Consider the following 24,122-nt stretch of genomic DNA (forward strand, 5'->3'; position numbering starts at 1 on the left):
ATAATTAAATCCTTGAACACTACGGGTCACTTTGGGAAGGTATTGGTGGAGGGGGGGGAGTGTTGCAAACAGACACAAAACAACATAAATGTGGTGAGTTGAGACCTACTTGCAGCGGTTCGGTGGAACCATGCCATAGACGTCAATTCTGTCGCAAAGTTCAAGGGCGATGATCATGGTGAACCAGCCAGTACTCAACCACGAATTGGAAGTTTTCCTAGAAAACAAACACATTGTTCTTTCGTATCACCAGTGACAAAAACATTTACCACAAAGCAGATTAAAGATTGGGTGAATAAGGGACATGTTTTGGGAAACTAGCCAGAAAGAGCAAGGGAAGCCGGCAGACTTGATCTCTGGAAATAGGAAGACAAATATTCGTTTGGCAGCACAGAGTTTGATCATTGCTAAGAAAAAAAGAGGCACCCTGTCGAAGTTTTTCAGTTTGTACTCAGCAGATTGACACAAGAATGTCAAATTGCAAAGGGAGCAATAGTGTACACGTAGAATCCCAACAGTGCAGAAGAAGACCATTCAGCTCACTGAGTCTGCATCGACACAACCCCACCAGGCCCTATCCCCATAACTCCATGCGTTTTACCCTAGCTAGATCCCCTGATACTAAGTGTCAATTTAGCATGGCCGATCCATCCAACTCACACATCTTTCGGACTGTGGGAGGAAACAGGAGCACCTGGAGGAAAACCATGCAGATTTGGGGAGGATGTGCAAACTCCATACAGACAGTCATCCAAGCTGGGAATTTAACCCAGGTCTCTGGCATTGTGAGGCAGCCCCGCTACTCACTGTGTCACCATGCCGCCCCATGTACTGTATGAGGATTGAGGGTTATAGGTAAGCCTAGTAGGTAGAGATAAGATCGGCGCAACTTGTGGGCTGGAGGGCCTGTTTGTGCTGTAGTTTTTCTATGATTCTAAAAGGTGCTGATTGGTTGATGGTGCATTCCCCACTGCAACACCTCAATCAATCAGATTTGTCTTGCCTACCCATCAGCATCCTTTTCTCATGAGGTATAAACGTCACTGCCTTTAAAATTTGGCATTCTTGCATCTGTCCTGATAAGTTGAAGACAAAAAACTTTGACAGTAGGCCTCTTTTTCAGCAATAGTTTGTCTACCATCGCAACAGGCCCACAGCAGTTGCCATCTAACTGGCCCTGCACTCAACCCTGGAACACCTAGATATCAAGGACACCAATGTCAGACTCTTATTTATTGACCACAGCTCAGACTTCAACACCATTAATCCTACAAAACTCATCTCCAAACTCCATGGCTTGGGGCTCAGTTCCTCCCTCTGCGACTGGATCCTGAACTTCCTAACCTAACCTACAGGCCACACTCAATAACGATCGGCAACAACACCTCCTCCACAATTATCCTCAACACTGCTGCCCCATAAGGCTGTGTTCTCAGCCCCCTACTTGTACATCTGTGACCGTGCGGCCAAATTCCCGTCCAACTCAATTTTCTGTTTGCTGATGACACCTCTGTAGTGAGTTGGATCTCAAACAGTGACGAGATAGAGTACAGGAATGAGATAGATAATCTGGTGAACTGGTGCGGCAATAATTTCTCCCTCAATGTCAACAAAACAAAGAAGATTGTCATTGACTTCAGGAAGGATAGAGGAGAACATGCCCCTGTCTACATCAATGGGGACGAAGTAGAAAGGGTCGAGAGCTTCATGTTTTTAGGTGTCTAGATCACCAAGAAACTATCCTGGTCCCTCCATGCTGACACTATACCTAAGAAAGCCCACCTATGCCTTTATTTTCTCAGAAGACTAAGGAAATTTGGCATGTTAATTATGACTCTCACCAACTTTTACAGATGCATCACAGAAAGCATTCTTTCTGGTTCTACCACAGCTTGATATGGCTCCTGCCCTGCCCAAGACCACCAGAAACTACAAAAGGTTGTGAATGTAGCCCAATCCATCATGCAAACCAGCCTCCCATCCATTGACTCTGTCTACACTTCACTCTACCTCAGCAAAGCAGCCAGCATAATTAAGGACCCCACGCACCCCGGATGTTCTCTCTTCCACTTTCTTCCATTGGGAAGAAGATACAAAAGTCTGAGGTCACATACCAACCGTCTCAACAACAGCTTCTTCCCTGCTGCTGTCAGGCTTTTGAATGGACCTACCCCGCATTAAGTTGATCTTTCTTGGCTATGACTGTAACACTACATTGTGCACTCTCTCATTTCCTTCTCTATGAACGGTATGCTTTGTCTTTTGTATACTTTTCACTGTATGTTAATACATGTGACAATAATGAATCAAATGAATTGGATGATCAGCCACGATCAAAATGAATGACAGAGCAGGCTTGAAGGGCCAAATGGCCTATTCCAGTTTGTAGCTTCTACGCCCTCTGAAATGGCCTAGCACTTAGGGATTAGGGAAGGGCAATAAATACTGGCCCAGTCAGTGGCACCCACATCCCATCAATAAATAAAAATCTTTGTTGTTTGTGGGACCTTGCTGTGGATAAATTGGCTTCTGCGACGTTTCAGAGGGGCTTCATTGATGAAAATTATTTTGAGATGTCCTAAGGTTGAGAACACTGCTAATTGAAAATCCGACACGTATTTGCCTACATAACACGAGTGGCTGGAGCAAAGCACACTGAGAAATCCTGAGGAAAGACGTGACATAAATAGGAGATTTTTCGCTCTCTCACTGTTGGTGTTATTAGCTGCAGCCTCTCAGCTGCCTTCATCTAAAATCTGTCCACAGTTTTCTCATTAGCCCCTTCAAAGTAGAGAGACAAAAGGATGTTCAGACAAAAGTGTTCATTCGCCAATATCTCAAAATAACCTGCTTGTCTCCGAGTGAAACAGTATTCGATTCCAGTCTCACCCCAGGGACTAGCACATGGTAGCCAGGCTAACACTCCAGCGCAGTGCTGAGGGAGTGCTACACAGTCAGACCTGCAGTCGTTCAGGATTATTAAACCTGGCTCCCTGCGCCCTCTCAGGCAGATGTAGAGTTCCCTCGAATGGGAGCTAATTTTTCCCAGGTCCTAATCCCAATATATCCCTCAACCAGCACTCATAGAAGCATAGAATCCCTACAGTGCAGAAAGAGGCCATTCAGCCTATCAAGCCCACACTGACTCTCCGACAGAACATCTTTACCTTAACTTACGTATCTTTGGACACAAAGGCCAGTATTTTACTGCCTCACCTCTCCTGGAATCGGGTGAGGCTCACAGACTGGCATTCTCCATTGGCCTGGGGTGGGACTTTATGACCCTCACGCAGGCGAGGTGGTAAAATTCTGGCAAATGGCTGGAATTTTCCCATTGTGCCCGCCACGGGAATCGGGCACGATTTTCCGGTCTCGGAACAAGTGCAGCCAGACAATCCTGCCCTAAGGGCCAATTTAGCGCGGCCCATCAACTTAACCTGCACATCTTTGGACTGTGGGAGGAAACCGGAGCCCCCGGAGGAAACCCACGCAGACACGGGGAGAACATACAGTCTTCACACAGTCACCCCAGGCTGGAATCGAACCCGGGGCCCAGGCACTGTGAGGTAGCAGTGCTAACTACTGTACTGCCCTAAAGCAGATTTCACAGCTTGGGTTACTTGCGGCGTGAAAATCGGCTGCTTCAGTTCCTGTAACGGTGACTACATTTAAAAAGAGCTTCGCTGGGCAGAATGTGCTGTGGCATCCCTGAGGTGGTCCTCTGCTGTATAAAAACACGGTATGAATAGAAGTGTTTTCTTTTTACCTGCTAGGTTTTTTTTTCTCTCTCTTTGTCTCATATTCCTTAATTAAATTTCTTCACGCTGCCAGCCATTGGTGCAGCGTTTATTTTTACTCATTGCCTGTTGGACATTTTAATCCACTTGCAGGTAGATTTTCTGATGTTTAAAATCATTGAATCATTTGGCCCACCGAGTCTGCACCGACCACAGTTCCACCCAGATCCCATCCCCATAACCCCATGTATGTGGGCAGCACGGTAGCACAGTGGTGAGCGCTGCTACCTCACAGTGCCAAGGATCTGGGTTCCATTCCTCACTTGGGGCACTGCCTGTGTGGAGTCTGCACGTTCTCCCCGTGTCTGCGTGGGTTTCCTCCGGTTTCCTCCCACAGTCCAAAGATATGTGGGTTAGGTTGATTGGCTATGCTAAAATGCCCCTTAGTGTCTGGGGGACTTGGACTGTAAATAAAGTAAAAGTATAAAGTTTATTTATTAGTCAGAAGTAAGATTTACATTAACACCGCGGTGAAGTTACTGTGAAATTCCCCTAGTCGCCACACTCTGGCACCTGTTTGGATCAATGCACCTAACCAGCACATCTTTCAGATTTGGATTTGGTGGCCAGGATAAATGTGGGCGATTACGGGGATAGGACAGAGGGGGGTGTGCTTTGGTAAGATGATCCTTTGGAAAGTTGGTGCAGACTCAATGGGCCGAATGGCCTCCTTCTGTAATATAGGGATTCTATGAAGCTAGTATACAGCTGAATTGGAGGACAGGGGCTGATTATCCACATCCTCTGTTTCGATTTCCTTTTTCAAATTTCTTGTCTTCTCGCCGAAGTTTAAGTTTATTTATTATTGTCACAAGTAGGCTTACATTAACACTGCAATGAAGTTACCGTGAAAATCCTCCAAGGGAGAATTTAGCATGGCCAATGCGCCTAACCAGAACATTTTCAGACTGTGGAAACCAGAGCACCCAAAGGAAACCCACAGAGACATGGGGAGAATGCGCAGACTCCACACAGACAGTGACCCAAGCTGGGAATCAAACTGGGTCACTGGCGTTGTGAGGCAGCAGTGCCAACCACTGTGCCACTCTGCTGCCACTTGATGACTACCGCCTGGCATATAACTGGACAACTGCTGCCCATCGTAGAGGTCCTCATTGAAGTGGCCACGAGCATGACTTTTGATAACGAGTGTCGACAGCTCAATGACCAATGGGGTGGCAGAGATTAGAGAACAGAATCACTGAGGCCATTCTGTGCTTGTCTAATCTCCATACACACAATTCCCACAGGAGTGGCCGGAAAACCTTCAGGAATGGGGGTGAACTTGCTTAGCCCTTTCCTTAACCCAATCTTCAAATAAATGTAAAAGCAAGAGGCCAACAAGTAATCCGATTCAGAAACTGGACCAACCAGCGAAGAGCTGAAGGGATAAGATTCACTTCTGGGCAATCCTACTGCCTTGGAGAACATTTGTCGGTGCAGACTCTGGCAGGCAGCATCACTTCCCACACAGAACACTTTTCCTGAAGTAAAGATATCTGTGTTGTCATGGGAACGTGGCAGTAGGGCCAATCTGCTGCCACAGAGCGAGAACAGTGGGTGATGCTCCTCACCCGGTCTTTGTTCAAGGCTGTGACACATTTGCCCTCTTTTGAAACTGGCTTTGGGCTCAGAGCTCCCAAACGTTGGTGCGTTAGTCTCTGCTTTTATAGCCCTGGGTGTTATTGAAGGGCTTGCTGTGACTCAGTTGGTAATACTCTAGACTGAATCAGAAGCTAGTGGGCTCAGCCCTTACCCCAGGACTTGAGAACATAAACATAAGAACATAAGAAATAGGAGCAGGGGTAGGCCATCTGGCCCTTCGAGCCTGCCCCACCATTCAATAAGGTCATGGCTGATCTGTCCTGTCTCAGTTACACATTCCCGCCCTCTCCCCACAACCCTTAATCCCCTCTCTTATCAAAAACCCATCAACCCGCGTCTTAAAAATATTTAGCGAGGCAGCCTCCACCACCTCAACGGGCAGAGAATTCCAGAGATTCACCACCCTTTGAGTGAAGAAGTTCTTCCTCAGCTCCGTTCTGAACCGCCCCCCCTTTATCTTGAGGCTGTGCCCCCTAGTCCTACTATCCTTTCTGAGCGGGAAGAGTCTCTCCACCTCTATCTTATCCATCCCATTCATCATCTTATACGTCTCAATGAGATCTCCCCTCATTCTTCTAAACTCCAACGAGTACAAGCCTAATTTATTCAGCCTCTCCTCATAACTCAACCCCCTCAACTCCGGTATCAGCCTAGTAAACCTCCTCTGCACTCCCTCCAAGGCCAAAATATCCTTGCGTAAGTACGGCGACCAAAACTGCACACAGTACTCCAGCTGCGGCCTCACCAATGCCCTATACAGCCGCAGCAAGACCTCCCTACTTTTATATTCAATCCCCCTCGCTATGAAGGCCAGCATCCCATTCGCCTTCCTGACCACCCGCTGCACCTGCAAGCTGGGTTTTTGCGACTCATGCACAAGGACCCCGAGGTCCCTCTGCACCGTCGCCTGCTGCAGTTTTTCTCCACGTAAGCACTGGCACAGTTTGAGGCTGACACACCCATGCAGTGCAAAGGGAGTACAGCATTGCTGGAGGTGTCATCTTTTGGAGGACTGTCAAGGTGGCACCCTCTCAGGTGGAATTAAGTGGTCCCATGGCACAATTTTATAGAGAAATTATCCCTGGCATTTAACCTAATAGGGAACCTAATTGTTATCATATTGCTACAACAACAAGAACATAAGAACATAAGAAATAGGAGCAGGAGTAGGCCATCTGGCCCTTCGAGCCTGCCCCGCCATTCAATAAGATCATGGCTGATCTGTCGTGGCTCAGTTCCACTTTCCCGCCCTCTCCCCATAACCCTTAATCCCTTCTCTTATCAAAAACCCATCAACCCGCTTCTTAAAAATATTTAGCGAGGCAGCCTCCACCACTTCAACGGGCAGAGAATTCCAGAGATTCACCACCCTTTGAGTGAAGAAGTTCCTCCTCAACTCCGTTCTGAACCGCCCCCCCTTTATCTTGAGGCTGTGCCCCCTAGTCCTACTGTCTTTTTGAGCGGGAAGAGTCTTTCCACCTCTATCCTATCCATCCCATTCATCATCTTATACGTCTCAATGAGATCTCCCCTCATTCTTCTAAACTCTAACGAGTACAAGCCTAGTTTATTCAGCCTCTCCTCATAGCTCAACCCCCTCAACTCCGGTATCAGCCTAGTAAACCTCCTCTGCACTCCCTCCAAGGCCAAAATATCCTTGCGCAGGTGCGGCGCCCAAAACTGCACACAGTACTCCAGCTGCGGCCTCACCAATGCCCTATACAGCTGCAGCAAAGTTCAGGTCAAGTGGCACAGTGGTTAGCACTGCTGCCTCACAGCGCCAGGGACCTGGGTTCGATTCCCGGCTTGGATCACTGCCTGTGTGGAGTTTGCATGTTCTCTCCGTGTCTGTGTGGGTTTCCTCAGGGTGCTCCGGTTTCTTCCCACAATCCAAAGATGTGCAGCTTAGGTGATTGTCCATGCAAAATTGACCCTAGCAGGATGGATATGTGGGGTTACGGGAATAGGGCCTGGGTGGGATTGTGCTCACGCAGACTCGATGGGCTGAATGGCCTCCTTCTGCACTGTAGGCATTCTATTTGTTTCATGAAACTCTCGATTGCATTTCGGATTTCAAATAATTGCAGTTTGCGGACAGGGGCGGCACCCTGGCACAGTGGTTAGCACTGCTGCCTCACTGCACCAGGGACCCGGGTTCAATTCCGACCTCGGTCACTATCAGTGTGGAGTTTGCACATTCTCTCCATGTCTGTGTGGGTTTCCTCCGGGTGCTCTGGTTTCCTCCCACAGTCCAAAGATGTGTGGGTTCGGTTGATTGGCCACGCTAAATTGTCCCTTAATAACAAAGAAAATTACAGCACAGGAACAGGCCCTTCGGCCCACCAAGTGTGCACCAACCATGCTGCCCGACTGAACTAAAACTCCCCTACCCTTCCGGGGACCATATCCCTCTATTTCCATTTTATTCATGTATTTGTCCAGATGCTCCTTAAAACTCACTACGTATTTGCTACCACCATCTCCCCGGCAGCAGGGGGACACATCTTAGTGTAGGTTAGAGGGATTAATCGTGGGGGATAACGGGGATAGGATGGGGAAGAGGGACTGGGTAAGATACTATGTCAACCCGATGGGCTGAATGGCCTCTCCTGTACTGTAGGGATTCCTTGACTTTGCATATAAGCTTACATTGCAATAGCCTAAGTGTAGGCTGTCTATAGGCTAATGTAAATACAATAGCTCGAAAAGATGTATCATTGAATAATCTAAACGGAGTGCCTGTAATAATTTCCCACCCGTGGATCCTTTTGGGATTCTAAAGTAGAGGCTCCTTAAGGTAAACAGTGCAGATAAAAATCTCAGGGTAAACGAGGCAGACAAACAATTTGACTTCCGTGCTAAAGGTCATATTGTATCGACTGGAAGCACAGGTTTTCTATGCTGAAGGTTAATGAGGTTTTGTGGTGCAGTGGTACTGTCACTAGACTAGTATTCCATGAGCCCCAGGGCACAAACTGGGGATCCAGGTTCGAATCCCACCACAGCAGATGGTGAAATTTGAACTCGATGAACAACCTGGAATTAAAATGATGATTATGAAACCATTTTTGGAAAAAATCCATCTGGTTCAATAATGTCCTTTAGGGAAGGAAGTATGTCATCCTTTCCTGGTCTGGCCTACATGCAGTAATGTGGTTGATTCTCAAATGCCCTCTGAAATGGAGTAGGGATGGGGTAATAAATGCCGGTGACATCCCATTAATAAATTAAAAGAAACAAGTTCTTGGATTTGTGGAGAAAGGGTATTGTGGGTGCAGAAAGTTCTGGAAATACTCAGGTCAGGCAGCAGCTGTCCAGAGTTAACGGACAAAACTTCCCGATCCTTCCTGTGGTACGATTTTCCGATCCCCGTCGATGGTGAACTCCTGTGCCGCGCTCCCCTCAGCGGTGCGAGGCACACAACTCTCCGTAGACATTGACGGAAGAGGAGTTCCCACTGACGGCCGATGGTTCTGGAGTGAGAGAAACCCAGGGAATGTTTCAGGTCAATTTCCTTTCCTCAGGAAGTCCGAAAGGTGAAACGTTGTGGACTTCGACAGGTCAAACGGGGTGACAAAGAACTGAAGGGAAAGCCTACCATAGGGCAAAAGATGGGACAGAGCCAAAAAGTGATTGATAGTGGGGCAAACAAACAAACAGGTGGGGCGGCACGGTGGCACAGCGGTTAGCCCTGTGGGGTAGTGAATTCCACAGGTTCACGTTTAAGAAGAGTGTTTGTGCCGTGTTCCCTGTGAGGGATTCAGCTCTGTTTAAACGGTGCCACTTTGACTGCAACCAGCAGCTGTCATGCTAAGCAGGCAGAAGAATAATTGTCCTAATTACTGGAGTATTTATTTTAATCTGAGTTAATGCAGTTTTGTTATTTTCAGGGTTTCACCATGGAATTTTAGAGTAGGGTTTAATTAGACAAGAAGGAAGCCACGTGAATGTGCGGGACTAGGCTACAGAGAGACAAGCAGGCAGTTGCTGTTTGATTTTGAAAGGAGCAGCAGCAGCTCTCTCCCTTTCTCTCTCTCTCTGAAATCTGGACCAACTAGAAAATAGGATCTCTCTCCAGAGATCTGCAAATGGCAAGAAGTGTTTTTTCTCTCTTTCTCTCTATGGACTTCTAATGTGAGGCCAAGTCAAATCTTTCTCTAGAGTTTTGTGTTTACATCTAGATATGAATGCCAGTACCTCAGTAGCCTTTTTGCATTATTACCTATCCCTGTTCAGGACATTCAGAGATCAATATTTCCTGGATCTCAGTCCTTTTGAATCTTCATTGTTTGTGGCTTTGTGAATGTACCATGTTGTAGAATCACAGAATCCCTACAGTGCAGAAGGAGGCCATTCAGTCCATCGAGTCTGCACTGCCCAAAATCCCAGCCAGGCCCTATCCCCAAATCCCTACATACTTGCCTTATTAACCCGCTGACACTAAGGGGCAATTTAGCACAGCCAATCAACCTAACCCGTCAATCTTTGAAGCATGGGAGGAAACCGGAGCGCCCAGAGGAAACCCACACAGACACAGGGAGAATCTGCAGACTCACACAGACAGTGACCCCAGCCGGCAATCGAACCCGGGTCCCTGGCGCTGTGAGGCAGCGGTGCTAACATTGTGCCACTGTTCTAGTCTATTTACATTCAAATAACTTCACATTTACTGCACTCAAGTCAATTTGTCAATTTTGTCCATTCACTTAATTTATTAATGTAATTTTGTGATCGTCTTTGCAATGCTGCCTATCTTTGTGTCATCACAAATCTGAATATGTGGCTTTTGATCCCAATAACTTGGTCATTAATGAATAGAGTAGTTAAAGTCTGAATATAGATTTTTGCAGGACACACCTGCCACTTAGAGTAGGGATAATGAGTAAGTGCTCCATCTCCTTCCATTCAACTCCTTTCCCTCTCATAATCAATAAATCTTGCGTGAAGAACTTGATCCTGGGGGTAGCACAGGGACCTGGGTTCAATTCCAGCCTCGAGCCATTGTTTATGTGGAGCTTACACATTCTCCCCGTGTCTGTGTGCGTTTACTCCCGGTGCTCCAACAATCCAAAGATGTGCGGGTTGAATGTCCATGAATAAGTGCCCCTCGTAGAATCATAGAAACCCTACAGTACAGGAAGTGGCCATTTGGCCCATCGAGTTTGCACTGGCCACAATCCTACCCAGGCCCTACCCCAATATCCCTACATATTTATCCATTAATCTCAGAACTCTAGCGGGTAATTTTTAGCATGGCCATTCAATCTAACCCGCATATCTTTGGACTGTGGGAGGAATCTGGAGCACCAGGAGGAAACCCATGCAGACACGAGAAGAACGTGCGGACTCCACACAGACAGTGACCCAAGCTGGGAATCGAACCCAGGTCCCTGGAGCTATGAAGCAGCAGTGCTAATCACTGTGCTACCGTGTCGCCCTCAGAGGATTAGCAGGATAAATACAGAGGTTCACAGGAATAGGGCCTGGGTGGGATTGTTGTTGGTACAGGCTCGAATGGTCTCTTTCTGTAGGGATTCTATGATCAAATTCCTTCTGGAAGCCCAGATAAAAACCTATCTTTCAATCCCACAGTCATTACCAGCTAGAGGGACAAGGACAGTTGTCACATGGGAACATCACCACCTGGATCATCAGGACAATCCTGACTTGGAACTTGTGGTAGCGTGGTCCCTTTAAGGGGGAGTTCCCGAGGGTCACATGATCGGGCCAGACCCTATGGAATGTCGAGACAGGAAGCCGAGCCTATCAGGTGCAAGGGTGCAAACCGTGGGTCAGGCAGGATCCTCAGTTAGAGTCAGGGAGGAGAATGGTGTTGTCACACAGTTAATTCTGTCTGACCATTCGTTGCAAATAACTGTTTATTGTTGGCAATAAATCCTTCCGTATTCTGAACCAAATCAAGTTGCCCACCGTTTATTATAGAACTATAGTCATGATGTGGCGTTCCTGGTGTTGGACTGGAATAGGCACAGTTAGTCTCATCAGACTACTTACTGGAACTATAATCACCGTTCCTTCACTGTCACCGGGTCAGAATCCTGGAACTCTCTCCCTACCTGTGGCTGTACCCCTAATATAGGGGTTGGGAGAGATGGTAGCTCACCGCAACCTTCTCAAAGGCAACTAGAATAAATGCTGGCCAGCCAGTGACACACACATCCCATCAATAAATCTTTCAAAAACTTCAATCAGATTTGTCAGGTATGACCATTAGAAAAGTTACAGCACAAAAGGAGGCCATTCAGCCCATCTTGTCCATGCCAGGACACCCAGGTGTTCTTTTTAATCTCACTTTCCTGCACCTGTCCCATAGCCCTGTAGCTTATAGAACTTATGGTGTAGATCCAGGTACTTTTTTAAAAAAAGAGTTTAGGGTCTCTGCCTCCACCGCCAACTCAGGCAGCAAATTTCGGACATCTCTGCGTAAAATAAAGTTCTTCCTCATGACCCCTCTATACCTACTGCCACTTACCTTGAATCTATGTCCCCCCGTTCTAGAATTCTCCACCAAGGGTAACAATTTTATCATGTCCACTCTATCTCTTCCCCTCATAATTTTGTACATCTCTATCAAGTCACCCCTCAGCCTTCTTTGTTCTAAGAAAAATAACCTTATAATAACATGAGATGAGGGGTTTGGCCTATGAAGAGAGACTAAATAGACTGGGTCTGTACTCGTTGGAGTTTAGAAGGATTAGGGGGGATCTTATAGAGACGTATAAGATAATGAAAGGGATGGATAAGATAGAGGTAGAGAGATTCTTCCCGCTTAGAAAGGATAGCAGGACTAGAGGGTACAGCCTCAACATAAGGGGGGGGCTGCAGTTTAGATCAGAGTTGAGGAGGAACTTCTTCACTCAAAGGGTGGTGAATCTCTGGAATTCTTTGCCCGTTGAAGTGGTGGAGGCTACCTCGCTAAATATATTTAAGTCATGGGTAGATAGGTTTCTGATAGACAGGGGAATTAAGGGTTATGGGGAGAAAGCGGGAAAATGGAACTGATCCACTTCAGATCAGCCATGATCTTATTGAATGGCGGGGCAGGCTCGAAGGGCTAGATGGCCTACTCCTGCTCCTATTTCTTATGTTCTTATTTAAATGGTATAAAATTGCAGCATGCTGCTGTGCAGAGGGACCTGGGTATCCTTGTACACGAATTGCAAGGAGCTGGTTTGCAGGTGCAGCAGGTAATTAAGAAGGCAAATGGAATTTTGTCCTTCATTGCTAGTGGAATGAAGTTTAAAAACGGCAAGGTTATATTGCAGCTGTATGAGGCCATACCTGGAGTACTGTGTACAGTTTTGGTCTTGTTACTTGAGAAAGGATATACTGGAACTGGAGGAGGTGCAGAGGAGATTCACTAGGTTGATTCCAGAGTTGAGAGGGTTGGCTTTTGAGGAGAGACTGGGGCTATACTCATTGGAATTCAGAAGAATCAGGGAGGTCTTATACAAACATATAAGATTATGAAAAGATTAGATAAGATAGAAGCAGGGAAGTTGTTTCCACTGGCAGGTGAAACTAGAACTAGGGGCATAGCCTCAAAATAAGGGGAAGCAGATTTAGGACTGAGTTGAGGAGGAACTTCTTCACCCAAAGGGTTGTGAATCTGTGGAATTCGCTGACCAACAAAAGAGTTGAGGTTACCTCATTGAATGATTTTAAGGCAAGGATAGATAAATTTTTGAACAGTAAAGGAATTAAGGGTTATGGTGAGCGGGCGGGTAAGTGGAGCTGAGCCCATGAAAAGATCAGCTATGATCTTACTGAGTGGCGGAACAGGCTCGGGGGGGCCAGATGGCCTACTCCTGCTCCTAGTTCTCATGTTCTTAACCCCAACCTATCCAATCTTTCCTTATAGCTACACTTTTCTAGCCCTGGCAACAATATTGTAATCTCCTCTGCACTCTCTCTCCACAACAATTACATCCTCCCTGTAACATAGTGATCAGAACTGCACACAATACTCCAGCTCTGGCCTCACCAGTGTTTTATACAATTCCAACAATATGTCCTTACTTTTAATATTCCAAAGCTCTGCCAATGAAGGAGAGAGCTCCATATGCCTTCTTTAACCTTGTCTACTTGAACGGCTATCTTTAGAGACCTGTGTACTTGTACCCCAAGATCCCTCACTTCATCTACCCCTTAGTATCTTCCCATTTATTGTGTATTCTCTATGACTGTTTGAAGCCCCAAAATGCATTACCTCACGCATTACCTGTGTTAAAATCCATCTGCCACTTTACCACCCACTCCACCAACCCATCAATATCGTTTTGTAGATTATCCTCTACACTATCCACTACTCAGCCAATCTTTGCGTCGTCTGCAAATTTCCCAATCATGCCCCCCTCCCACATTCACATCCAAATCGTTAATGTATAAAGCAAACAAGGGCCTTATCACCGAAGCCTGTGGAACACCAGTTTCAACAACTCAAACCCACGCCAGCTTTCTCTCCTGATCAGCTGGAATATTTTTAAGATGTTCGGTCACCCTGAGCTTAAGTATACACTCAATCTATTTCCCAATAGATCTCAGGCTGATTGATGGATAATTTCCTGCTTTCCCTCTGCCACCTTTGAACTATCCGTACAATTTTTATAAAATCCCTACAAGGCAGAAGGAGGCCATTCGGTCCATCGAGACTGCACTGACAACAATCCCACCCAGGCCCTATCCCTGTAACCACATATATTTAACTTGCTAATCCGCCCCCTGGCACTAAGGGGCAATTTAGCACCTAATCTGCACACCTTTGGACTGTGGGAGGAAACTGGAGCACCTGGAGGAAACCCACACAAACAGGGAGGCTTTGGAGAGGGTGCAGAAAAGATTTACCAGGGTGTTGCCTGGTATGGAGGGCATTAGCTATGAGGAGGGGTTGGAGAAACTTGCTTTGTTCTCACTGGAATGACAGAGGTTGAGGGGAGACCAGATAGGAGTCTATAAGATTATGAGGGACATGGACAGAGTGGATAGTCAGAAGCTTTTTCCCAGGGTGGAAGAGTCAATTAGCATAGGTTTAAGATGCAAGGCACAAGGTTTAAAGAAGATGTACAAGGCAAGTTTTTTTACACAGTGGGTGCCTGGAACTCACTGCTGCGGGAGGTAGTGGAAGCGGATACGATAGTGACTTTTAAGGGACATCTTGACAAATACATGAATAGGATGGGAATAGAGGGATATGGTTCCTGGAAGGGTAGGGGGTTTTAGTTCAATCAGGCAGCATGGTTGGTGCATGATTCTATTGCTGGAATTCTACCACCCCGTCTGCCACGGGAATTGGGTGAGGGGTGAACCATAGAGAGATCTGTTGACCTCAAATGGGATTTTATGGTTCTGGAACGCATGAGCTGTAAACCCCTGCCCTACAAGTCTACGATCGTTAAGAGTGTTTTTTTGTATAAGTTTTTTTTTGCAAGCTTCCTTTTTGCAGCTCTTTCCAATAATGGGATTGCTGATTAATCTCAGCAATCGATCTGTATCTATTAGTCTTCCACACACCCAAACTGACATGAGGAGAACGCTCCAGTGGAGATCATTCAGAAGCATAGCTCCAAGGTGACCTGTTCTTCCCGTGTGTGCTATACTTCAGCGCATGCCGTGACTCAAATTACTCAGATATTATAACCCAAAATGTCATTTTCTGAAAGAAAACTATCTAGTTTTTATTTTAACATTTTAAGAAAAGTCTTTGCTACTACCTCTATAGGAAGCACAATCTTACTGGAAGGACAGGAAGATTCAATATTCAAAAATGAAAACCAAACTCTAATCCAAACTCAACTTGTGGTTTTCATGGGGGTGGGTTTGGAGGGGGCTGGCGTGGTACAGTGGTTAGCATCGCTGTCTCACAGTGCCATGGACCTGGGTTCGATTCCCAGCCTGGGTTACTGTCTGTGTGGAGTCTCCAAGTTCTCCCCGTGTCTGCGTGGGTTTCCTCTGGGAGCTCTGGTTTCCTCCCACAGTCTGAACGATATGCTGGTTAGGGTGCATTAGCCATGCTAAAATTCTCCCTCAGTGTATCCGAAAAGGCGCCGGAGTGTGGTGACTAGGGGATTTTCATAGTGTCTTCATTTTAGTGTTGATGTAAATCTACTTGTGACACCAGGGATGCGGGCTCAATTCCAGCCTTGGGTCACTGTCTGTGTGGAGTTTGCATGTTCTCCCCGTGTCTGCGTGGGTTTCCTCCGGATGCTCCAGTTTCCTCCCACAATCCAACGATGTGCGGGTTAGGTTGAATGGCCTTGCCAAATTGCCCCTTGGTGTCAGGGGGATTAGCAGGCTAAATATGTGGGGTCACGGGAATAGGGCCTGGGTGGGATTGTTGTCGGTGCAGGCTCGATGGGCTGAATGGCCTCCTTCTGTACTGTAGGGATTCTATGATTCTACTCTATGACTATATATAAAGTTTAAAACTGACTTGCTCTTCAGACATGGTTTTTATTTTTATTTCTTTTTTTCAATTCATGGTGTGGGCTGGTTGACAAAACCCAGGTTAAAGTCCAACTAATTTATTTGATAGTAAACTCGCAAGTTTTTGGGGTTTGCCCCTTTGTCAGGTGAATGGAGAGTTCATCTGATGAAGGGGTAAACCCTGAAAGCTTGTGAGTTTACTATCAAATAAACCTGTTGGACTTAAACCTGGTGTTGTCAGACTTCTTATTGTGTTTACCCCAGTCCAACGCTGGCATCTCCACATTGTGGGCTGGTTGGCCAGCATTTATTGGCCGCCCTGAATTTTCCTTCAGAAGGTGGTGATAAGCTGCCCCCTTGAACTGCTGTGGTCTGAAGTGTAGGTACACCCACAGTGCTGTTAGGGAGGGAGTTCTCTATTTAAATATGTTGATGAGACTGCTTGCATCAAACCTACCTCCAACACACGGGCAAGAATTTCCCATGGTTGATAGCTGAAGGAAAGGAAGATCAAATCCTTCCAACCGCTTCTGGGCTGCGAGGAGCAGCAGTGCCGGTTCATGGTTACCGAGCTCACCTGCAATCCTCACCCTGGTCTGAGCCCCCCTTCCCCCACGCACTCGCCCCCGCCCCGCCCCCGCTCGCCCCCGCGCCCTCCCCGCCCCGCCCCCGCGCCCTCCCCACCCCGCCCCTGCGCCCTCCCCTGCACCGCCCCCGCGCCCTCCCCACCCCGCCCCCGCGCCCTCCCCTGCATCGCCCCCGCGCCCTCCCCTGCACCGCCTCCACTCACCCCCGCGCCCTCCCCGCCCCGCCCCCGCTCGCCCCCGCGCCCTCCCCACCCCGCCCCCGCTCGCCCCTGCGCCCTCCCCTGCACCGCCCCCACTCGCCCCCGCGCCCTCCCCTGCACCGCCTCCACTCACCCCCGCACCCTCCCCACCCCGCCCCCACTCACCCCCGCACCCTCCCCTGCACCGCCCCCACTCACCCCCGCGACCTCCCCGCCCCCACTCACCCCTGTGACCTCCCCGCCCCCACTCACACCTGCACCCTCCCCGCCAATATCCTCTCTGCCCCCTTCTCAGCTGTCTTCTCTGACCCATTGCAATGTACCCACCCTTCTCTGCATTCCCCAGGTGCAGCTAGTGCCACTGCCCATCCTTCTGGACAGATAGCCAGTCAATCTATAATCCCTCTCTACTTCTGTCCCCCCAAATGTCACAGAATCATGGAAACTAGAAGCGGGTGGAGGCCATTCTGCCCTTTGACCCTGCTCCACCATTCGTTTTAATCATGGCTGATCATCAAATTCAATATCCTGATCCCCCTTCCTCCCATATCCCTGGATCCCTTTAGCCCCAAGAGCTTTATCTAATTTCTTCTTGAAATCAGACAACGTTTTGGCCTCAACTACATTCTGTGGTCGTGGATTCCACACATTCATCATTTTTTGGGTGTGGAAATTTCTCCTCACCTCAGTTCTACAAGGTTTACCCCTTATCCTCAAACTATGACCCCTAGTTTTGGACTCCCCCACATTGGGAATATTCTTTCTGAATCTACCCTGTCTAATCCTGTTAGAATTTTATCAGTTCCTATGAGATCCCCTCTTGCTGTTCTAAACTCCAGTGAATATAATCCTAACCGACTTAATCTCTCCTCATATGACAGACCTGCCATCCCAGGAATCAGCCTGGTAAACCTTTGCTGTCCCCCCTCTATAGCAAGGACATCCTTCCTTAGATAAGGACACCAAAAATCCTGGTTTCAAGTGCCACTCCACATAATCCAGACAAACACTCCAGGGGAAGTCCTGCACTATCAGAAATCTGTTCTGGATTAGATATTAAACTCCTTGTTCAAAGGGACAGATCCTACATTATTCCTGAAATGGGGAAGTTTCCTCCAAACCATCTGACCAACATTTATCACTCGATCAGCATTTGCTGAAAGTCTTCATATCTCTGACCATGAAAGGTTATCACCAACTTTTTTTTAACAATTTCTTTCAGGAGATGTGGGCAGCACTGGCAAAGTCAGTATTCTTTTGTCTGTTCCTAATTGCCCTTGAATTGCTGGCCCACTTGAGAGGGCAATTAAGAATCAAACACATTAGTGTGGATCTGCAGTCACATGTACCATAAAATCCCTACAGTGCAGAGGGAGGCCATTTGGACCATTGATTCTGCACTGACTCTCTGACAGAGTAGCTTACCCAGGCTTTCTCTCCCACTTTATTTATCCCTGTAACCCCATGCATTTCCCATGGCCAATCCACATAACCTACACAACTTTGGACACTAAGGAGCAAGTTAGCATGGCCAATCCACTTAATCTGCACATCTTTCGACTGTGGGAGGAAACCAGAGCACCAGGAAGAAACCCATGCAGACATGGAGAGAATGTGCAAACTCCACACAAACAGTGACCCAAGCCAGGAATCAAACCTTGAGGCAGCAGCGCAAACCACTGTGCCACCTGAAACCAGACAAGGATGACAGCTTTCCTTCACTGAAGGAACCAGATGGGTTTTTAACAACAATTGACAACGGTTTCACAATCTCCAATACTGAGACTAGCTTTAGATTTTATTAATTGAATTTAAATTCTGCCAGTTACTGTGGTGGGATTTGAACCCGTGAACCCAGAGTATTAGCCCGGGCCCCTGGATTACTAATCCACCATCTTCTCCCCATCTGACAGATGCTATTTGGGCTCTGATTATTCGTATTTTGGATTTTGTTTCTGATTTCCATCCTCTATTTTCCTTTTGTAGATAAACAACCCCTGTTAAAGAATTAATCCATGGACATCCAACATTCCGTCCCCACAGGGAAATGTATCTGGAGTCTAAATTTTCATTTTGCTCAGGAACAGGAGCTGATTGTCAGCTCCAATTTTAAGATTATGCCCCCTTGTTTTGAACTTCCAGCACCACAGCAAACTGTTTCTCCTACTCTGAAGAAATCAAATAACAAATTAGAATAAATAAAAAAAGGACAAATTAAAGGGGTAGTCCCCTAAAGAAGACTGCATTAAATATAAAAAAAAATTCCTGCTGAAACTTCAAACATTAAACCAAAATGTGATCAAAGCGGTCAATAAGGCATCCCAGCTTCTGCCGTGCCCATTGGGCATGGAAAGTCTTGATGGCATCAGTAGACAGCACATGCTCCCTCTCCCAGAACACCTGGCCGCGAGTGTAGCCATTGTACAAGGGAAGACAGTCAGGTCGGATGTCCCCCTCGATCACCCAATGCCTCGACTTGTTGATGGCACATCTGGCCAGGCCCAGAAGCAGGTTCACAATGAGGTCCTCCTCCTTCCCTGTTCATCTCCTCAACGGGTGAGGAAATTGTTTCTCTTCCTTTTTTTATTCATTTGTGGGACATGGGCATCGCTGGCTGGCCAGCATTTACTGCCCATCCCTAGTTGCCCTTGTTCAGAGGGCAGTCGAGAGTCAACCACATTGCCATGGTTCTGGAGTCACATGTAGACTAGATCAGGTAAGGATGGCAAATTTCCTTCCTGAAAGGAAATTAGTGAACCAGATGGATTTTTCCAACAATTGGCAATGGTTTCATGGTCATCAGTAGATTCATAATTCCAGATACTTTTTTATTGAATTCAAATTCCACCATTTGGCGTGGTGGGATTCGAATCCAGGTCCCCAGAAAATTGGCTGGTTTAATAGTCTAGTGATAATACCACTCGGCCCTAAACCATATTAAGTAGTTTATCCAAACTAGATCATTCCTTTAACCTGTATTTAAGGGTCATCAGCCTTGTTTATACATCCTGTGCCAATCCTGGTCAGCATGTCAGAGTGCTATTGTCTAACTGGTGAGTCAGAATACTAAGAACTGTTCTCCACATCTTTCCTTTCTGCAGCACTTGGGACAACCCAGCCAGTAAGAGTTAGGAGCTGAAATGGAAATCCAGCTCTTCCACGACCTGATGGTCAAACTCGAAAGGTTTTGGGAGGCTCGGATTGTGCAGCTAAAGGACAGGTCCGAGTGCCAAAGTGCATCAATTGCATATCCCTCAGCCACTGATAATTAGAGATCCTCGAGATTTACAGCATGGAAACAGGTCCTTCGGCCCAACTTGTCCATGCTGTCCTTTCTCTTTTAAAACCCGTGAGCTAATCCCTATATCCCTGTATACCCATTTTACCCATATAACTGTCTAAATACTTTTTAGAACACAAAATTGTACCCGCCTCTACTAATACCTGTGGCAGCTTGTTCCAGACACTCACCACCCTCTGTGAAAAATCTGCCCCTCTGGACACTTTAGTATCTCTTCCCTCTCACCTTAAACCTATGCTCTCTAGTTTTAGACTCCCCTATCTTTGGGAAAAAATATTGACTATTGGGGCTGCTTCATAGGATACACAATGTTCAGCACAGAGGGAGACCATTTGGCCCCTTGTCTCTATTCTGGCGCCATCACTTCAGAGGTACTGACTCACTTCCACTCCCCTGCTCTTCCTCCAATACTAATTTGTAGGGCGGCACAGTGGTTAGTGCTGCTGTCTCAGAGACAGGGACACAGATTTGCCTCCCACCTTTGGGTCACTGTCTGTAAGGAATGTGCATAGGTTCCCTCCGGGTGCTCCAGTTTCCTCCCACAGTTTGAAAGACGTGCTGGTTAGACGCATTGGCCATGCTGAATTCTCCCTCAGTGTATCCGAACAGGTGCTGGAATGTGGCAACCAGGGGATGTGTCACACTAATAATAAATAAACAAGCTTAGTCTTTGTATGGTATTCTGAAAATAATAAAAGGTAATTCATGGGACAAGTCTTGGATAGAAATTTGACAGAGAGTCGCATCAGGAGACATCTGGACCAGAAGTCATAACCTGGAGAGAGAGAAGTGGGGTTTACAGAGGCTTCTGTTGTTGTGGGGGGGGGGGGGGGGGGGGGCGCGGGGGGGGGGGGGCGCGGGGGGGGGGGGGGGGGGCGGTGGGGGGGTGCTAATCCAGAACTTTGGAGATTGGTAGCTGCAGATGCCTCACCTAATATAATGAGAATGCCAGAGAGGCCAGGCTTAGAGGGGCATACAGACATTGGTGGTTTATGGGGCTGGAGGGGATCCGAGGGAAGGTGGGATATGAGCAGGGTGGGAGTGGAACTGGGAGTCATGCCGACACTATAGTTAAGAAAACTCACTAATGCCTCTACTTTCTCAGAAGACAAAGGACATTTGGCATGTCCGCTACGACTCTTTCCATCTTTTACAGCTGCACCATAGAAAACATCCTTTCCGGTTGTATCGCAGCTTGGTATGGGCTCCTTCTCTGTCCAAGACTGCAAGCAACTATAGAGGGTTGTAAATGTAGCCCAATCCATCGCGCAAACCAGCCTCCCATCCATTGACTCTGTCTACACTTCCCACTGCCTTGGCAATGCAGCCAGTGTAATTAAGGACCCTACGCACCCCGGACATTCTCTCTTCCACCTTCTTCCTTTGGAAGAAGGATACAAAAGTCTGAGGTCACAAACCAACCGACTCAAGAACAGCATCTTCCCTGCTGCTGTCAGACTTTAGAATGGACTTACCTTGCATTAAGTTGATCTTTCTCTACACCCTAGCTATGACTGTAAGACTACATTCTGCACTCTCTCGTTTCCTTCTCTATGAATGGAATGCTTTGCCTGTATAGCGCGCAAGAAACAATACTTTTCACTGTATACCAATACATGTGACAAGAATGAATGAAATCCAAGCAAAGTTGGCTAGTGGGTGAGGACGGAGTGACAGATCCCTGTTTTATTTTGTTGGGAAGAGCTGCGATACTCCCTCTGTACCTGTCCTTCCCTGTCTCCCTCTTGAAGAGTTCGTCAAAGTGCAGCATCTTCTGCCGTGTGATGGTGTGCAGCCTCAGCTTGGGCTGGATGCGGTGGATGAGCTGCAGGTGGTTATAAAGGCGCCCCTTGCCGTCTCTCCTCATGCAGCTGCTGGGACCCCAGAAGATGAAGGCTGGTTCCTGGCTGGCATTGAGAAGCTCACCGCCCTTCTGCAGCAGTCGCTGGATGCTGGAGTGAGCCACCACCCGCAGGCTGGTCCGCCGCCCCACGTCCTCCTGATAGCCCCGAGTCGGTGCGTCGTTCATCCGGATTACACACTCGGCGCTGTCAATCTCTGCCCCTCGCCGGCCCCCGATGAGTTGTCCGGAGCTGGTGACCAGAGCGCAGTGCTTACAGTGGACCTGCAGATCCTGAGAACAGAGAGAACAATGACATCCTGGTGAACCCTTCGCCAAAAGAAATAAAACTCAGGGGGAAACCCACCAGCCTCCAGCTGTGACTCACTGGGTCCCAATGGGTGGCACAGTGGTTAGCACTGCTACCTCACAGCGCCAGGGACCTGGGCTCAATTCTGGTCGGGTGACTGTGTAGAGTCTGCATGTTCTCCCCGTGTCTGTGTGGGTTTCCTCCGAGTGCTCCAGTTTCCTTGCACACTTCAAAGATGTGCGGGTTAGATGTGCCATGCTAATTTGTCCTTAGTGTCAGGGTGATTTGCAAGGGTAAATACATGGGGCTACGGTGATAGGGCCTGGATGGGGATGGTACAGGCCCGATGGGCTGAATGGCCTCCTTCTGCACTGTAGGAATTCTAATGATGACTTGATAACCGGGATTGGATCAAATCTGTAAACTTTATAAATCACAACCTGCATTTATATTGCACCTTTAACCTGATAAAACATCACAATTAATTTCAGGGAGCGTTATCCAATAGAGTCAGAGGTTTCCAGCTTGGAAACAGGCCCTTTGGCCCCACTTGTTCATGCTGCCCAGGTTTAATCACTAAGCTAATCCCAATTGCCCATAATCCCTCTATACCTATTTTACCCATGTAACTGTTTAAATGTTTTTTAAAAGACAAAATTGTACCTGACTCTACTACTACTTCTGGCAGCTTGTTCCAGACACTCACCACCCTCCGTATGAAACAATTGCCCCTCTGAACCCTCTCCCCTCTCACCCTAAACCTATGCCCTCTACCAATAAAGGTTGACACTGAGCTACGGGCGGAGACATTAGAATGGGAGAGAATAAAGGATTGGTCAATGAGGTAGACAAAGGGAAAAGCAGAAAACAGATTTGATTTGATTTATTATTGTCACATGTATTAGTATTGAAAAGTATTGTTTCTTGCACACAATACAGACAAAGCATAGCGTTCATAGAGAAGGAACGGAGAAGGTGCAGAATGTAGTGTTACAGTCATAGCTAGAGCAGCTTCTTCCCTGCTGCTGTCAGACTTTTGAACGGACCTACCTCGCATTAAGTTGATCTTTCTCTACACCTTAGCTATGACTGTAACACTATATTCTGCATCTCTCCTTTCCTTCTCTATGAAGGTTATGCTCTGTCTTATAGCGCGCAAGAAACAATACTTTTCACTGTACACTAATACATATGACAATAATAAATCAAATCTAAAAGAGATTGAAGCAAAGCATTGTTAGAGAGTTTGAAAGAGTTTTAGTCGCATTTTAAAAGCACAGAATGAGTGTAAAAGGTAGAATTGGAGAATGTACTTGGGACAGTGCACAAATTGCCACCATCCTGATGATCCTTGAAGAAGGGGTCAGATTGTTTAAGAGTTTTAAAGTTAAAAGTTTAATGTGTTTTGAGTAGAGTTTATTTATTCGTGTCACAAGTAGGCTTACATTAACACTGCAGTCAAGTTGCTGTGGGTGGCAGGGGCGGTCTGCGATACTGTGGGAGACTGGAGAGATCGAATGGCAAGAGTTACCAAAGAGATAAGGCAAGGAAAGAAACCAAGGATGTGCCACGGGTGGACACGCTGCTGCCTGAAAGCAAAACTGAGAGGAAAATTGAAACCCGCCAAGGAAGAGAAACAACATGGGGCAGAGATTCTACTCTGAAGTTGCTGAATCCAATGGTTGAGTTTGGAAAGCCTCATTGAAAGTTGAGGCGTTGTTCCTCAAGCTTATGTTGCACTTCATTGTGACAGAGCAGCAGGCCGAGGGCAGGGATATCAGTGAGAGCAAGATGCAGAAATAAAATTACAGACCACTGGAACCTCAGGCTCATTCTTGGGGACTGAGCAGAGGTTTTAGGGAGCGCGTCTCAAAGAAGGTGGGATGTAGAGACGTAGGGAGGGAATTTCAGATCTTGGAGCCTCCAGCTACAAGGTACAGTGAGCAACGTGTGAAGGAAATTGGGATTTGCACCAGATGGGGCAGCACAATGGCACAGTGGTTAGCATTGCTGTCCCATAGCGGCAGGGATCTGGGTTC

The 24,122-nt window shown here is 47.2% G+C and overlaps 1 protein-coding gene across 1 annotated transcript in view; it reads right to left on the reverse strand.

The window, feature by feature from the left end:
* st6galnac5a (ST6 (alpha-N-acetyl-neuraminyl-2,3-beta-galactosyl-1,3)-N-acetylgalactosaminide alpha-2,6-sialyltransferase 5a) overlaps positions 1 to 24,122 on the reverse strand; it is a 61,358-nt gene that overhangs the window by 13,957 nt on the left and 23,279 nt on the right. The window contains exons 3-4 of the mRNA XM_080195163.1: positions 21,658 to 22,067; positions 110 to 217 (exon numbers count right to left, since the gene is read on the reverse strand). Of these exons, the coding sequence (XP_080051289.1) occupies positions 110 to 217; positions 21,658 to 22,067 (518 nt within the window). The remainder of the gene's footprint in view (positions 1 to 109; positions 218 to 21,657; positions 22,068 to 24,122) is intronic.

This window comes from Carcharhinus amblyrhynchos, chromosome 9, assembly GCF_965287045.1.
Source record: "Carcharhinus amblyrhynchos chromosome 9, sCarAmb.v2.hapA, whole genome shotgun sequence".
In the NCBI taxonomy this organism is placed as follows: domain Eukaryota; kingdom Metazoa; phylum Chordata; class Chondrichthyes; order Carcharhiniformes; family Carcharhinidae; genus Carcharhinus; species Carcharhinus amblyrhynchos.